This window comes from Carlito syrichta, unplaced genomic scaffold (genome assembly GCF_000164805.1).
Source record: "Carlito syrichta isolate Samal-C Ts95f unplaced genomic scaffold, Tarsius_syrichta-2.0.1 Scaffold306131, whole genome shotgun sequence".
NCBI classification, from domain to species: Eukaryota; Metazoa; Chordata; class Mammalia; order Primates; family Tarsiidae; genus Carlito; species Carlito syrichta.
This window is the reverse complement of record NW_007250227.1, coordinates 130092-146940: the sequence shown is the minus strand read 5'-3', so window position 1 is coordinate 146940 and position 16849 is coordinate 130092. Positions and strand designations below refer to the sequence as shown.

Below are 16849 nucleotides of genomic sequence, written 5' to 3'. Positions count from 1 at the left end.
TCATGGTTTTTACATCTTTGTGACAGCTAATTTATATAATGATTGAGTTTTGAGCTCTACTCTCATTGGGCTCCTGTTTTTGTGTTTCTATCCTCTCTAGTTCTCAGGGTGTCACAGTTAGTCTTAATACCACATCTGGCATGGTTGCATCATTTGAACTGTCTGACAACACTAATGACCAATCTGGAGAACAGGAATCTGAGTATGAACAAGGAGAAGATGAACTAGTTTATCACAAATCTGATGGATCAGAATTGTATCCTCAAGAGTACCCAGAAGAAGGACAGTATGAAGGCCACGATGCTGAGTTGACGGAAGACCAAATAGAATATGTGGAAGAGCCAGAGGAAGAGCAACTTTACACTGATGAAGTGTTAGACATCGAAATCAATGAACCTTTAGATGAATTTACAGTGAGTCTTTTCTCCTTTGTATGACCAAAGATAGCCTGGCTTCTCATGCATAGGTTTCTAGACTGATTTGAAATCTATTTGCCTCCCTTGGGATGGAGGGAAATTAGACCTTATTATCACTGTCTGCCAGTTTCTTTATCTGAGCTATGACAAAGTTTGTGTTGACAGCTTGTTTGGCCAGAGGTAATGCTCCTTTGTCATTCTGGAAGGCTGCAAAGAATTGTGACCTTGAGGATTGCACCCTAAGGAAGAAAACAGCTTTGTGTGGTAGAGATACACTGTCAATTGTTAGAAGTACTTAATGCAGAGCTTTTATCCAGGCTTTAGACAAGATCTGATAAAGTCCTTCTAAGGTGAAAAGATTATTGACCTGCTAAAGACATCTTTAAGGTGCTAATATTCCAAAGTGATTGATGTCCTGTTCATTCATCCTTTTTTGTAACTGAGGACTGTCTAAACCTGAATAAAGAGATTGGAGGTTAGTTTAGGAGATGTCACATATCGTTTGTTATCTATAATCGGAATGCAAAGATTGTGCCGATTTTTATTTCAAAAAAATGGTTTTGGTAGGTAGGTTTTTTTTTTTTTTTTTTTTTTTTTTTTTAAGTAGGACCATCAAAAAAAAAGATACCGGTGTTAAGATGGCTCATCTCTTTTAATGATTTGTCATAGAAAGAGACTTGTTAAAAGAAGCATGTAATGAAATTTATAAGGGAAGGATGTGTTCTCAGTAGTTGTACTAGAATTTTAGGGTTTTCAGGAACGCCAGGGTCCTGTTGAAGCAGAGTGTGAATGTGGATGCTGGGATTAGGATGGAAGTGTGCAGAGTTGGGGTCTTAAAGGCCCCTTTGCAGGAAAAGTAGCTCTGCTTTTATCTGTTTATGTTTTAATTCAGAGTAGGCTTTCATTTCAGAAAAATGGTAAAAAAAAAAATTGTATCTACGTAATGGTGATTTGGAGAGGGATTGTTTATGTGGAACCTTAGAATATTTAGTTCCAGTCATGATTGTATTAAGGTGTTTCAATAGTTCTAAGATTCGAATTTTTTTTGAATGCTTGCTCTTCAATATATATGGTAACAAAAAATGTTTGTAGTTTTAATAAATAGAATCATGTAAAAGCATCATGGGAGACTTGTTATTTTGACATGATTTATATTGGTAATAAATTGCTAATGTGGACAGGTGCCTTTTGGTTTATAGTGTGTGTGTGTGTGTGTGTGTGTGTGTGTGTGTGTGTGTGTGTGTGTCTGTGTTTTGTTTTCTTTGAGTTAGTGTCTCACTCCGTCACCTAGGCTGGCATGCTCACGGCCACTCCAGGGTCGACCTGCTGGGCTCCGGTGATCCTTATGCCTCAGCCTTCCAAGTAGCCAGGACTATAAGTGCGTGCTACCACACTTGGCTAATTTTTTATTTATTGTAGAGATGAGGTCTCACCAAGTTGCCCCAGCTGATCTCAGACCCGCAGGTTAAAGAAAATCCACTTGCCTCGGCCTCTCAAAGTTTTGGAATTATAGGCTGAGCCACCGAGCCCAGCCTGTATATTTTCTTAAAATGATACACTGTAATTTAAAATGCTTTTTAAAAATTAAACAAGATTTTTTAGAAATCTGCCTAGTTATAATATTTCATTATTTCTATTACTCATCAGCAAAATGAAATGATTGGCTAATCATTTCTGCGATCCTTATCCCCTGTGATTCCAAGCACTGGGGACACAAACACTGCTAAAACATAATATGAAACATGGGCCCTGCCCGTGAACTTAGAATTTAGTGGGACAGATCATAGCATGGAAAGTGTTTGATAGAATGAATGTGCATGGCCACACAGGAGTCATCTCTCACTATGGCATTCTTGCAGAGAGTTTGTTGTGAAGAACATTTCTAGTAATTGAGATAATTCCCTCTCTTATACTCTGTTCTTAAACTTGAGGTTTCACATAGGCCAGAGATGTAATAAACTCCAACAGTTATAATTGTCCAACATCTTTTTTTTTTTTGAGTTGGAGTCTCACTCTGTCACCCAAATTGGAGTGCAGTGGCCGCTCCCGGCCATTGCAGCCTCGACCTGCTGGGCTCCAGTGATCCTTCTGCCTCAGCCTTCCAAGTAGCTGGAACTACAGGCGTGTGCTATCACACCCAGCTAATTTTTTTTGATTTATTGTAGAGATGAGGTCTCACCAAGTTGCTCAGGTGGGTCTTGAACCCACGGGCTCAGGCAATCCACTCGCCTCAGCCTCCCAAAGTGCTGGAATTACAGGCTGAGCCACCAAGCCCAGCCTTCCAACATCCTATGGGCTAAGATTCAGGTATTGGGAAGAAAAAAATGTGGCAGTTTAATAATACCCACAGTATTCTAAATTAAAATTAATTAAATTTTCAGAACCAAAACCCCCACAAAACCCTACAGTTAAAAAAAAAAGTTAGAAATTCTGAAAGTGTTTTAATATTTCCATAAACAGTTGTAAACTCTAAAGGTAAGAGGTAGTAGTTAAATGTCTGAATGTTAGTTAAATGTTACAGCCATGGTCATTCTTTTCTTTTATACCTATTACAATGGTAGTGCCTGAATGGTCTGAGATGACCACTTTGGAGAGAACGAGATGCACAACTGCAGTACTCCTGTCTTGCTTGGAATGGAGGTGCTCTTTCACTGTCATTTTAGGATATCACTAAATCACTGATACAGATTATTTATTCATCATTAGACTAATAAACCCCTGTGTAGATTGTATTCCCATATATTCTAGCGGCATTTTAGTTTATTAGATGGCTTATGTAACTGGTTCCTTGCTATAGTTAGGGTTTGTTAACCCATACTCTAAAACCAGACTTGAACACTGAAATGTGAATCACAAGCACATTCTTTTTGTTGGAGTCCATGGAGGGGCTTTAGTGCATAACTGGGAGATTTATAAAACCACAGAATTTACAGTTTAAGGGTCACTATTCCCTGTGAAGAAGGGGAGGCTCAAAGACATTAAAAGAGCTGGTAATACAACTCTGGTCTTTTTTTTTCTCATTATTTGCAAAGAAATATCCTTAAGTTTGTGAATTTTGCTGGTGCTGTTCTTGAGAGTGAATTGTGATTTCATTTTAAAATTTGTGATCTTGTATTAGTATGAGTGTATATTGCTTTAGTCAATCAAACATAGGGCTTTAAAAATTATTACAGATTGAAATTTCATGAAACATTGTTCTATAAGGACAATTGCAGATTGGCAATTTATGTAAAGGGTAACAGATTTTGTTTCCCAGGGAGGATCCAGTGGTATAGCCTATACTCCATTGTATATTGGCTAAAAATTTTGATTAGCATTATCTGGCTTTATTTGAAATCGGACCATTCTGCTATCAGTATTCATAGGTAGTGATAGTTGTTCATGTGATAGGATGCCAACAATTTCTTCAGGAACATAAAATTCAGTGTATTTGAATTATCTGGTGAAGCAGTTGTGGGAACTAAGGTGGTTTGTCAGTGTAAATGCAACTGCTTTCTTTAGGGGTTCTAGATGAGACCGTCAGTAGTTAAGTTTCTGTAGGTTGTTCATTCTTTGAAGGTTGTCTGTGTTATAACCATCTTATTGTTCATTTTTAGCAAGTGTTAGGGCACACTGGGAAGTCCACTCCCATTGAGTAGGATCAGATCTTGATGCTTGTTAGCAGTATCAGTAGAAACCCTTCTTTTTCTGCAGTGTGATTGTCTTGTTATCTCCAGCCAGCTTGCCTGCTTCCTTCCATCTGCCCAGAAGGGACACCTGCCTGCATGCATGCCTCTTACCCCTTTCATAAAAAACTTGGAATCTATCTCACATTCAAGGGAGGGGGCCAGTGGAGAAACTCATACTAAATGTGATTTTTTAAAAGCTCATATGTTTCATGGCCCACACTTTTGTTGTCTTATATTGCCATCAAAATGGTAAGAGTTGGATATGATTTCAGGCCCCTTACTGTGCTGCTACGCTCTTCTCTGAGCTCTCTTTGAAGATTGCTTTTCCTTCCTTACTGATTGGAAGAAGTTCAGTGTTAACAGGGTACTTGGAGTTTGAAACAGAACCCATACCATTTAACCTTTGCACCTGGGTTAGCATGATGTCCTTTGTTTGTGTTAACATGGAGGAGGTTGCATTCTCTTTTTGTGCTTAGTACTTTGTGCTCAGTCGGCTAATTATTATAGTACAATTTTCCAAAATAATTAAGCATGAATCATCAAGAGGAAAAGTGCTTAAAAAGTAAACACCCCAAAGCTGTGTGAGAAAAACTTGTTTTCTCTTTAATGGCTGTTAGGATGAAGAATACTTACAGGCTTATGGTGGGCAACAAGGGCTGCAAGAGCAGGAAGACTATGTTGCTGAAGATGAATTAGATGAGATTACTGATTCCCAGGTTGCTCCTGAAACTGAAGAGGTATTTGTTCATCTTTTAACAAGAGTCAAAAAGTTTGCTGGTTTTTACCCCCCAGACTTAAAATGAGTGTCTTTTTAGCATTAGTGAAAAGTTGATACATCTCTTCTTTGAATTATGAGTATTGTAAAAAAACTTGAGCTTTCTAGACTCTTTGGGAAGTGAGTTCTGGTGTGCTGATTTCCAGATAGCACGTGCCCTTTAAGTGTTGGAGTGTTTTAAATGTTTTATGGGGGTGTGGGAGAAATCTTTCACAAATATGATGTATATGTTAGTGCTTTGAAAGCAATGCTGTAATTTTTAATTAGTAACATTAGTTAAGTTGGACCATTATTCAAAAAATAACGTAAAGTTACCTGTATTTGGGTGCCGTTTTAGGTGCTGAAGAAACGAGGATGATGAAGCTTGATTCCTGTCCTCAAGGAAATGAAAGTCTGATGTAGGAGAGAAAAAAAAAATGTGTAAATTCCTGTGATGTAAAAACAGAAAAAGTAAAACCTTCCTTCCAAGAGAAGCTCAGACACAGTATTAGGAACTCAACAAGGACGCCCTGTGCCTGTGGGGAGAAGAGGTTGGGGCTTTCTGGAAGGCAGGGAGACTTTACGGAAGAGTCAGCTTTTCTAGGTGTTGAAAGATAAATGTCATTCAAACTAGGAGAGGGCTGAAGCATATGTTTCGATTGTTGCTGTTCTTGAACCCCCGGACTAGCCTCCTGTTGGCTAAGCATGTGAGCCACAAAAGCATTCTTTAGCCTGAGGACTTGCTAATTTTCTTAAAAATTTTCCTTAATACCCTAGTCCCTCTTTTTTCAAGATTTCATGAAAACTGGTATTTACTGGTTTAGGCTGTTTAGGTGTTACACCAAGGCTTTAGATACTTAGTTCATAAAACATTTTTTTTTTTTTTTTTTTTTGAGTTGGAGTCTCACTGTGTCGCCCAGACTGGAGCCCCCGTTGGGCTCCGGCTATCTTTCTGCCTCAGCCTTCCAAGTAGCTGGAACTACAGGCGTGCGCTACCACGCCTGGCTAATTTTTTTTTGATTTATTGTAGAGATGAGATCTCGCCAAGTTGCCCAGGCGGGTCTTGAACCCACGGGCTCAGGCAGTCCACTCACCTCAGCCTCCCAAAGCATGGGATTACAGGCTGAGCCACTGAGCCTGGCTCATAAAACATTTTATTTACCCTTTTCCTCCTAATATAAATAATACTATGACAGTACATGGAGATAAATGCTTTATTCAATACAAAACAGAAACATTTCCTGGATGTATTCTGTCTCTTTCTCTCGTGTTTGAAATAATTTGAAACTTAGAATATAGAGGAATTGTACAGAGAACTCCTTCCCCAAATTCTCTAGCAGTAGAAGAATGTGTTTAGTCCTGGGAACTAAAACAAAGCTAAAGAAGATATTAAAAACTGGGGGAGGTTAGGAATGTCTTTTTCACCCTGTATTTTGTACCTCTCTCCCTAGTACAAACCTGGTACCAGCCTCAGTCAAACCGGGTAAAAGGGTAATTTAGACAGAAGACACCTAAGAACAGTCTAAAAAGTCAGTAAAGGGAGGAGGCGGTAAACAGGAGGCTGCCTGAAGAGCATTCCAGGTGGTAAATAGTTGAGAGGGAAGCAGAGGAGTTTGTTACCCATTAATTTCATGTCCCTTTTATTAGTTTGTGGTGTTTCAAAGTTGGAAAATTAATTTTGATTTTTATTAGCCCTATAATTTAGTTGTGTGTGCGTGTGTGTGTGTGTGCTGGAGTCTCATCTCACTGTGTGTGTGTGCTGGAGTCTCATCTCACTCTGTCGCCCAGGCTGGAGTGCAGTGGCACACCCATGGCCACCACAGCCTCGATCTGCTGGGCTCAGGGGATCCTTCCGCCTCAGCCTTCCAATTAGCTGGAACTGCATACCTGTGCTACCATGCTCTGCTAATTTTTTTTTTTTTTAAGTTGGAGTCTCACTCTGTTGCCCAGACTGGAGTACAGTGGCCGCTCCCGGCCACTGCAGCCTTGACCTGCTGGGCTCCGGCGATCCTTCCGCCTCAGCTCCAAGTACCAGAATTACAGGCGTGGGCTGTCACGCCTGACTAATTTTTTGATTTATTGTAGAGATGAAGTCTTGCCAAGTTGCCCAGGCGGGTCTCGAACCTGCAGGCTCAGGCAATCCACTCACCTCGGCCTCCCAAGGTGCGGGATTACAGGCTGAGCCACCGAGCCTGGCCTAATTTTTTTGACTTATTGTAGAGACTAGGTCTTGCCAGGTTACCCAGGCTGGTCTCGAACCCCTGGGCTCAGGCGATCCCCTCACCTCAGCCTCCCAAAGTGCTGGGATTACAGACTTGAGCCACCTCTCCTGACCTATTTTAGCTTTTTTTAGAAAACACTATTCTCTTTTCTCTGATACTGTATCGTGTTTGTAGTATCTTTTGAAATAGGGAAATGTTTTGTAGGTTTCAGTCTTCAGATGACATCTGGAATTATAAATTTTTGTATTGTAAAGCGGTTAAAGAATAAGAATGTGAAGTATTACCATTGCCCGGGTGCTTTCTGGAAGTGACAGGGTGTGGCTTCTGGATCTAAGCAATAGGAACTTTAATTCCCAAACTGTATTCATTAAAATATTAAAACAAAGGTGGGCTACTATTTTAAAATGATGATCTTACCTCCCATTTTTCAGTGTCTCCTGCAGGGGAGGGAGGTGGGGACATGGAGGAGGGTGGTGAAGAAGGAGAGAGAGAGAGGGAGAGAAAAACTGAAGGAGGGAGGCAGGGATGGAGAGAAGGGAGCCCGGAGAGAGTGAGGCAGAGTGAGACAGACAGAGAGCCAGAGAGAGGAAGGGAGAGGGACAGGGTGAGCAAGGGTCATTGGAGGGACTTTTGTGATCAGACCCAGCTTAAAAAAATGGAACTGTACTTCACTGTTCTTGTCAGTATCAGAAGCTTTAAAATACTTGTCCTTTGACTCAATTCTTCTTTGACAGATTTATCCAAAAGAATTAATGTAAGGTGTATTCAAAGCTATGCAGACCAGGTATTTGTTTGTAGCATTGAAAATGGAGCAGTGTACATTTTTATAGAGTAAGTAAATCATGGTCCAGCCTCACAGTAGAGCAAATACCAAATGTTGCCTTAGCTTTATGTTTGACATGGAAAGATGCTCATGATACATGAAGTGAAAAGAGCAAGATAATAAAATTCTTCCCCTTAAGTTCCCCTGTAACTGCGTATCTAAATATATGTGTGTAGTTCTCAAAAAAAAAAAAAAAAATCTGGATCAACAGAGATGAAAATAGTTAAAATTATTACCTCTAGATGGTTGGGATTATTGAGTCTCTGTATTCCAGTATTTTCTGATTTAAACAAAAATTTACTATAAGCAAGATAACTTTCATAAGTAAAGCAGTATCCTCATTTTTATTTTTAACATGAAGAAACAGGGAAACATAAGGTGGTTAAAATTTTGATCTTTTAATTTGGAAGGCAAATAGCTAGAGGTTACAATAGTTTCACTTCTATGATTTCTTGTTGCTGTTAAATCTCACATGGAACTTCCTAAAGTTATTTTTCAATATGAATCTTAAGAGCACAAAATAAGATCTCATCTAGATTAAATATTTTATTTTTTAAATACCAAGTGCTAGGAGGTATATTATTATTTTTCCTTTTAAACATTATGTCCCGTGATTTAATTTTAAATTTAGTGTGTACAAATATTTTTACAAGCTGTTTATACATTTACTTTCTTCCTTTTGCATTTATTCTTTCTTTGATGATTGGTTTCAGTTTACCTTGTTTATGTTGCTTGTTTTTGTGTTGACTTAATTTTTTTTAATGCTCTTTGTTCTTAGGACTTTTAATAGACCTTATTGGAGTCAGATGATGTGCTGGTCTTTTCCTGTAGCAACAGATGTTTTGGGTTTGTTCTCTTACAGTAGAATTACTGACTATTAGTCAAAAAGATAATTATTGAGAACTTGTGTGCATAGTACTATTTTAGGTGCCGAGAAGTAGGTGTTGTTTACTATTTCAGTACCTTCTGTTAGCTTTGATTTTGGAGGGCTGATGATATCCATCTTTGGACATGTAGATAAATTATATAGACCTTAGGGAGGAGCAGCAGTTTTAATGTGCCACATATGCCTATGCTTTGGTATCTTCCAAGCTCTTTGCCCCCTTTTCTTAAATATATACATTGTCATTGACCATCCCATGGCTCTCTGTCACAGCATTCCTTGCTCTGGATTGCTTAGGACAGGAAGAATTCGTGTTGCAGTTTTCTAGATGGCTTCATTCTAGGAGCTGTGTTAAGGTCTGTATTTGAAATTGAATTACGCAACTGAAAAACAATTCATTTTAATTTCAAAGCCTGTTTTAGGTGGTTACTTTTATTTATTTAATGTTCTTGCTTGATTCGTACAAAGAAATCACTATACTTAAAACAAATTAGATCTAGTTATAAAGACTAAATAGCAATCCTTTACAGTATTAGTGCTAGTTTTGCAATTGTCTTTCTTCTAACATAGTTTAAAGAAACCTGCCATTTTTTTTTAAACAAAGTTTGTTAGAGAAAGAAGAGAAAAAAAGAAAAGGGAGACATGCCAGAGCTGGTATAGGCAAAAGAAACCTCCAAAAGTTGCCATTATAAGATAGTTTTGGCATGTATAGAGGAAGAAATAAGAAGTTTTTAAAAATCTGTATAGCTTAAAATACTTTAAAGATCGTGGTACCATTTACAGTTAGGGATAGGCATAGATAAAATGTGTATAGTAAATTTTGATATATGTATTCATTCAAGTTACCATCCTTCTATTGATAAGAAACAGTTCCATTACCCCAGAATGTTCTTTCCTATTTTATTCTCTCCACTTCTGACTCCTTAGAGGCAAACTCTTATTTCTATCACCCTAAGTTGAGATTTCCTATTCTATAATTTTATATAAAAACAGTCATACAATATGTACTCTTGTGTCTGGCTTTTGTTGAACATGTTTTTGAGGTTCATCCAGGTAGTTGTGTATATTAATAGTTTATTTCATTTTACAGATCTACCTCTTTCATTCTTGTGATGATAGATATTTGGGTTGTTTCCAGTATAGTTATGAATAAAGCTACTATAAAGATAATATTGGACATCTTTTTGTGGGTATGTCTTTGTTTCATTGGCTATTACTTAGTAGCAGAATTGTTGAGGCAGAGTAGAGGCATGTTTAATTTTATAAGAAACCACCCATTGGTTTTCCAAAGTAATGTAAGAGCATTTCCATTGTTCCCCATCATTTCGTGTTGTTCATCTCTTCATTTAGTTTTTTTAGTGAGTGTGTTATTACTATTTTAATTTTCATTTCTCTGTGCTCTAATGATATTGAGCACCACCCCATGTGCTTTTGGAGTTTTGTATATTTTCCTTGAGTCCAGATTTAGTCTGTCATTTAAAAAAATAAGTAGATTGTCTTTATTTTTGTCTATGCTATATATAGTCTAGATACTCTTCAAAGAGAAGACATATTGTCTGTACATATATATTCTACATAGAGACTGTATCTTTTTTATGTAGATATGTTAATATATGTATGTATACATACTGGTAATATTGTAGATGGAGACAGTTGTCTGTATATTCTGGATATCAAGTCCATTGGCAGATACATGTATCATGAGTATAATATGAATATAATATGAGCCTGTAACTTGAGTTTTCTTTTTCTTAAATGTATCTTTTCGTGAGCAGAAAATTTTAATTTTGAAGACAACTAAGGAATTTTGTGATCTAAGAAATCTTTCCCTGCTCCAAAGCTGCAAAGACATTATCATCTTGTTTTCTTCTGAAAGCTTTAGCTAATTTTAGTTTAAGACTGATCTATCTCAACTTATGTGTGTGTTTGTGGTGTGAGATACAGTTTGTTTCATGTGTTTATCTAGTTGTTCCACCACAAATTTTCCTTTCCTCTTGGGGAGTATCTTAGTGCTTGTGTTGATAGTCAATTTAAGTTTCAGAGTTAGCTGGAGATCATTAAAATACATACAGGTCTGATTCTTGCTCCTCATTAGAGTTTCTAATTCTAATGAGATATGTATCTCATTAAATTCTTATATATTAGAATTAGAATATATATACATGATAAGGCCTAGGTGGACTTCTATGTTTTGAGTACTTTCATATGCTTCTTTTATTAAGAATTAAGTCTTTCAGGTTTTCAAAATAAATCAGTAGCTAAAGATCAAGCTTTTGAATATTTTTGACAGTGTCTGTAAATGAAATGAAATATTTACATGCTTGAAATTTTATGCGATTTAATCTTAGGATAATTTGATTTTTATATTGCAATCCAACACTAACCTTTTAGTGGAATTTGGCTTGTGAATGAAATGCCAGGTAGTGTTTATTGAAAACTAGATAGAAGGTAAATATTTTGGCAGATAGGTTAGTTAATTTTATAAACCACATGGCCAAGGGAGATGCATCATTTTTTTTAAAGCCCTGTATTTAGAATAAGGTTATAGTATTTCTTCATTGGCTAAAGAAGTAACTAAGCGTATGCTATCAAATGGTCTGCAGTTGAGCAAGTGGTGTCAGCCATGCTTGGGTGTCAGTGTCAATCTAGGACTTATCTAATCCTTGATGTTCCAGGCTTAACTGGTCCCTAAGATTTGGGCCAGAAGTTTGCATTCAAGGAGTGTTCCATCACTCAGAAAACTACCTTGTTCTGTGCTTTTGTCGTCTTGCCCTTCCTCCACTCCTAATCACTGGTTATCACTATAATTTTGTCTCTTGGAAAATGTCATGTAAATGGAATCATTGCAGTGTATAACCTTTGAGATTTACTTCTTCCACTCAGCATAATGCCTCTGTGATTTCATTCCAGTTGTATCAACAGATTATTATTTTTTATTGCTCTGTAACATTCATGATTTGGATGTATCTGTGTATTCATTCACTCACTCATTGAAGGGCATTTATGTGTATCCACTTTTGGGGATCTTAATAGAACTGTAAACATTTTCCTACAGGTTTTTATTTGAATGTAAGGTATCATTTCTCTAGTAAATATCTAGAAGTGGAATTGCTGGGTGTTTGTTTTCCTGGTGGGCTGTAGTATTTGTTTCAAAAAAATAATTTCCAGCTCACCTTTGTGCTCTTTAGATTTCTTTGATGGTGATTTGGAGGCAGAATAAACTATATTAATTTCAGTACTGTCATGTTTTACATTAAATGTGTTTGGAAAGTCTTCGAACTGTAATCACAATTAATAATAGGAGTAAAACTGACTGTTGTAGTAGAATCTTTGCTTTGTGGGTGGTGATTTCGTTTCCTCCTCTCTGGTCTTGTTACTACTGTTTGCAGACTTGCAACATGGGCTTCACCTGGGAGCTTGTTAGAGCTACAGAATGCCAGCCCCAGTGCCGCCCCCGCCGAGTAAGAATCTTTTAAACAAGATTTCCAGTGATTGCTGTAGGCATTAAATTGGAGGAGTGCTGCTCTGGAGTGGCATGGAAGTAGAGAAGAGACTTGCTAAGGAAGCTGATCTTTGTTCCGTTTGAAAGTGTGGTGCAGTAGTTGTCATTTATTCTGATTTCAAATATTCAATAGTACAGAAATAGTGGTATCAAATGATGAAAGATACTGAGATTTTGGTACTCTAAAGTTCTGCAATGTGCTAAACATCAGAATACTGAAAAGGAGGTATTGCAGTTACTGGGCTTAAGATACAGGCCATAGTTTACAGTTATCCTTTTATTTTCAGGTGTTGAAGCTACTGAAGATTTATTTCCACTTGTAGGACTTATAGTAAAGAATTTGTGCGTTGGTAGTTGATTTTTTTACATAGAAAATGTTGAGGAAGGCAAGAATACAAAATGATCGTGTCATTGGTTTATTTTAATTTTTCCTGTTCATTTTGTAATAAAATTGTTAATTTTTATTTCTATTAAGAGTAAAGAAGGTTCCAAAATTATAAATAATAAGAATAAAGGGGCAAAGGCATTCGCTTTCCTTTAAACTTATAGAAGTATTTAAATCAACCTCACATTTAGTAGGTGCCTATTTTATGTTTAAGAGTGATTCACTGGGAATGATTTGAGGTGAGAAATGACTTGTTTCAGTTGGGACATGAGTGATACTTAGCAGTAAGAATCGTCCATGAAGAAATTACTTTTAGTTTGGGGTAAGGTTAGGAACAATTTGTGTGGGGAATGCTGATGTAATAAAATTTAAGATAAAAGCTGGTTTTAATATGAAGACAAGACTGAAGAAAAAGTTTTGTTCTTTCAATAATCTCAGTGAAAGGTAGTGATAAGTTCACTCTAGACAATGAGAATGAAATCGAAAGGAATGAGAATGATGAAAAAGATTCTGGAGACTGGAATACTATAACAACAGTAGCAAACTCAACAGCAGATTAGGATGGCTTGTCTGGCTTTAAGGGGGCCTGTATGTTATAAAGTGGGTTATTTTAATAAGCTTATAGAACTCCCATGTTGGTTTAATTAATATATTGAACTTTGCTGTGATCTGTATTGAACTTGAGGTCATAGGCAGTAGGAATTTTTGAAATTTGTATTTGTTCTCTCAGAAGTGTAAGTAGCAACAAAGTTCAGGACTTTATGTTAATAGCAAGCAGGAACTGAAGTTTTGAGTTTTTTGATGTTTGATTTATTTTCTTCTGGGGTCTAGTGGTTTGCATATCCTTTTCATAGAATGTTTTACATCTTGAATATAAATTAAAAAATTTTAGCATTCTTCACTATGTACTTCAAAAGAATATGAGCTCATTCTCTTTCCCCTTTGTCTTGTATGTCTGCAATGTAGGGAGGTATGGAAACTTTGGAACTTCAGAAAGACATAAAAGAAGAATCAGATGAAGAAGAAGATGATGATGAAGAATCTGGACGATTACGTTTCAAAACCGAAAGGAAAGAAGGAACAATTATTAGGCTCTCAGATGTCACTAGAGAGAGAAGGAACATTCCAGAAACTTTGGGTAACTTTTTTTGCCTGTCTCCCATCCTTCTTCACTCCCATGTTAACATCCTCTGTGGTATTGCTGTAATTAACCAGTACCAAAAAACGGTGACTGTAGGTAATTGTGGCTACCATCCAGAGATGGATGGTCTGTGTGATGTCATTGCCGAGTCATTCTATAAAACAACTGTCATTTTTAAATTAAAAATATTTGAATAAGATGTTTAAGATAATTTTAATAGTTTTTTTGTTTTTTTGAGTCTGTGGCTTTGATCTGCTCTCATCCAAGACCAGTTCCTGACTGGTCTTGAGACGGTGGCATGGGGATGGTAGCTACAAGGCCATATGACCCTTTCCAAGACCCCCGAGGTTGCCGGGACTAATTCTGGACCAGACTGGTTTTTTTTTTTGTAGTTTTTAGTGTCTTCATAGCTATTTTTTTTGGTTTGTTTTCTGCTGTGTCTTTTCAGTGTGTTGTAAGATAGTTTGACTCTTTATAGGAGTAATTAATCGAATGTCATTCTGCACAAACCTTGCTTTTCAAGATCTATTACTGATTAACAGAGAGCCTTTTTCAGTAGTGATCCTATCCTTCCTTAGACAGTTTTTCCCAGTGTCCATTGCACATAATAAAATAGTGGTTCTCAAATTTGAGTATCAGAATCTCTCAGGGCTTGTTAAAACACAAACTTGCTGACCCACTCCCAGCTTTTCTGATTCGTTAGATACAGGTGGAGCCTAAGAAAGTTGAATTTCTAATGATTTCCCAGGAGATGCTGCTCCAGAACCAGTGTTTGGAGAACCACTGGTAGGGTGTGGGGGGTGGGGCGGTTGTTCTCCTATGGAGTGGGGTGAGAGGGTAGAAGGACAGAGGGGTTCTACCTGTTATCTGGTGTTGGTCTAGATAAAAATCAAGATCTAACCCTCGTTACTACATTTATTACTTCTTAAAAATCATCATTTATAATTGTTTTAGTCCAAGCATGAGCATGTATCTTTAAAAGCAGATGCAAATTCTGTGGTAGGACACTTAGCTCCCAAGGTACACAGGTTAACAATAGTGAGCCAGTCTTATAATGTTAATTTACTAAGCAGGATTTAGGGAGACATTGGAACTTAGTGTTCTCTCCTTCTTTCTGCTGCAGTTTCCTTCTCCACCTTTTGATACAAGATTTCCCTAGAGATTTTTCTCAGGCTATGGTATAAAGTTGTCAGTTGGTCTGAACCAGATTTCTTAGAAACATCATACGTTTCTAAGAAATAGGGTCTGAAGTTTGCTTTGGGTAAAAGGAGATGGAGAAAAATTTTAAAACAGAAGGATGTGATTGATAACGTCGTAGAACAGGCTAATTCAAGCAAAAATACAGCAGTCTTGGATTGGGATGGGATGAACAAAGGAAGGATCTCCCATCTCTGACTGAACACTAAAGAGCATTGTGGAGCAACAGCTGTGGAGCAGGCACAGGGCCCTTCTTGAACTGCAGAGGGAGCTGTAGAGGGAAGGAGGAGGAGGTGGTTAGTTGTCGCTTTTGCTTCTTTGTATTGGGTCTCATCTGGGTTGTGGCTTTGATTGCATACATTTTAAACCTGTGTATAAAAGCATAGAAACTGAGAGTGCCCATAGGTCACTGTAAGTTTTAGGAGTATTAAATCACTTGATAGCCAACATTACAAATGGAAATCTTTATCTCTGTAGTCAGTACCCTTAGGACCACTGTAGATGTCATGGATCATCTTCTCTCTTCTTTGTCACCCTCTCCTGACCCATGATACCTCTACCTCTACCCAATTCCTTGGCCTCTAGCCATGATCATCTCACCCCTCAACCCTAGCACTGATTATATCCTTATTCTGAAATGTTGTCCAACTTGACTGTGTTTATAATTTTTGTTTGTTTCATCTTTCTTTTCAGTACCGTTCTCTCATTTTATTCTTTCCAGGGTCATTTGTACTTTTATTTAAATAACTTTGCATCAAATCTTTTTCTTTTTGAAGCATCTGGCAGTTTTATAGCCATGTAATGCTGAGTCTGGAAGGGTTGGTTTATGGTGGGCAGCTTGCCTCCTTTCTAGGTGGGGGTTTGATGATGTCCTTAGAGGCAGAGTGGCTTTAAGCATAAACTACTTGACTACTTACCAGTCTTCTAAACATTAAAAAGGGACTTAGCTGCATTTAAAATGCAATTGTTTGGCTAGGTAATAGGGCAAGTGAGATAGTACTTAAAAAGATTCTTTTCTGCGCAGTATTTGTGAGTACTCACTGAAGAATGCTTAATGCTGAGCTGCAAGAGTTTTCTGTTAATTGCATAGTTGAATTATTCCCAACATAAAAATGATTTGTTCATCAAAAATTGGTTTTCTAAAACATTGAGTTCTCTTATTACCTTTAGCATCTCTCTTAATTTTACATTTGAAGAAATTTTTATTGAAAAAGAGAGGATGCCACAGTATTTGGTAAGCTAGACATTTTCATAAGTTTTTTTCCTGTCAGTTTTTATGTTCCTAGTGATCAAAATACCAGTTTCAGGTTTAGAAATAATTGCATTTATTTGATTGTATGAAGCTGTTTGTCTATTCTTTGTAATGGAATTAAAATATCTTGCTACCAGAATATATATGTATTATTAAAACCAAGTTTTTCTTGGTGATATCATTTGTTTAATGTTGAGAGCACTACCTTCTTTAAAAAGAAGAACCAAATAGTGCTCTGGTGTGCCCTATTTCTGACCCTAAAAGTTTGAATTTGAAATAGTGAATTCTTTCCAAAATCCAGAAGGGAGTTTTGGTTATTTTTAGTCTTTCTTTCTTTTTTTGCATTCAGATACATATAAGAAACTCTGGTGCATATGATAGTCTCAACAGATAAGAAACCTAGTGCACAGTTGTTGGTTGGTATTTTGAATTCAGATCAGATTACAAGTAGAGTTTTGGGCTTTCATCTAGGTTAAGATCTTAATTGGCTAGCTTTTTTCTTAACTAGGGTTCTAGAATTAAACCTTACAAGAAAAGATGTGACAAATTTTATCAGTTTTTCCAAGGATGGTACAGAACTACATACTTAGGAAGTAAATTCATTCA

The 16849-nt window shown here is 37.1% G+C and overlaps 1 protein-coding gene across 1 annotated transcript in view; it reads left to right on the top strand.

The window, feature by feature from the left end:
* Positions 1-16849, top strand: part of RBM33 (RNA binding motif protein 33) — a 91969-nt gene that overhangs the window by 1489 nt on the left and 73631 nt on the right. Inside the window, exons 2-4 of the mRNA XM_008062946.1 lie at positions 101-413; positions 4702-4821; positions 13620-13791. Coding sequence (XP_008061137.1) covers positions 141-413; positions 4702-4821; positions 13620-13791 — 565 coding nt within the window. The 5' untranslated portion in view covers positions 101-140. The remainder of the gene's footprint in view (positions 1-100; positions 414-4701; positions 4822-13619; positions 13792-16849) is intronic.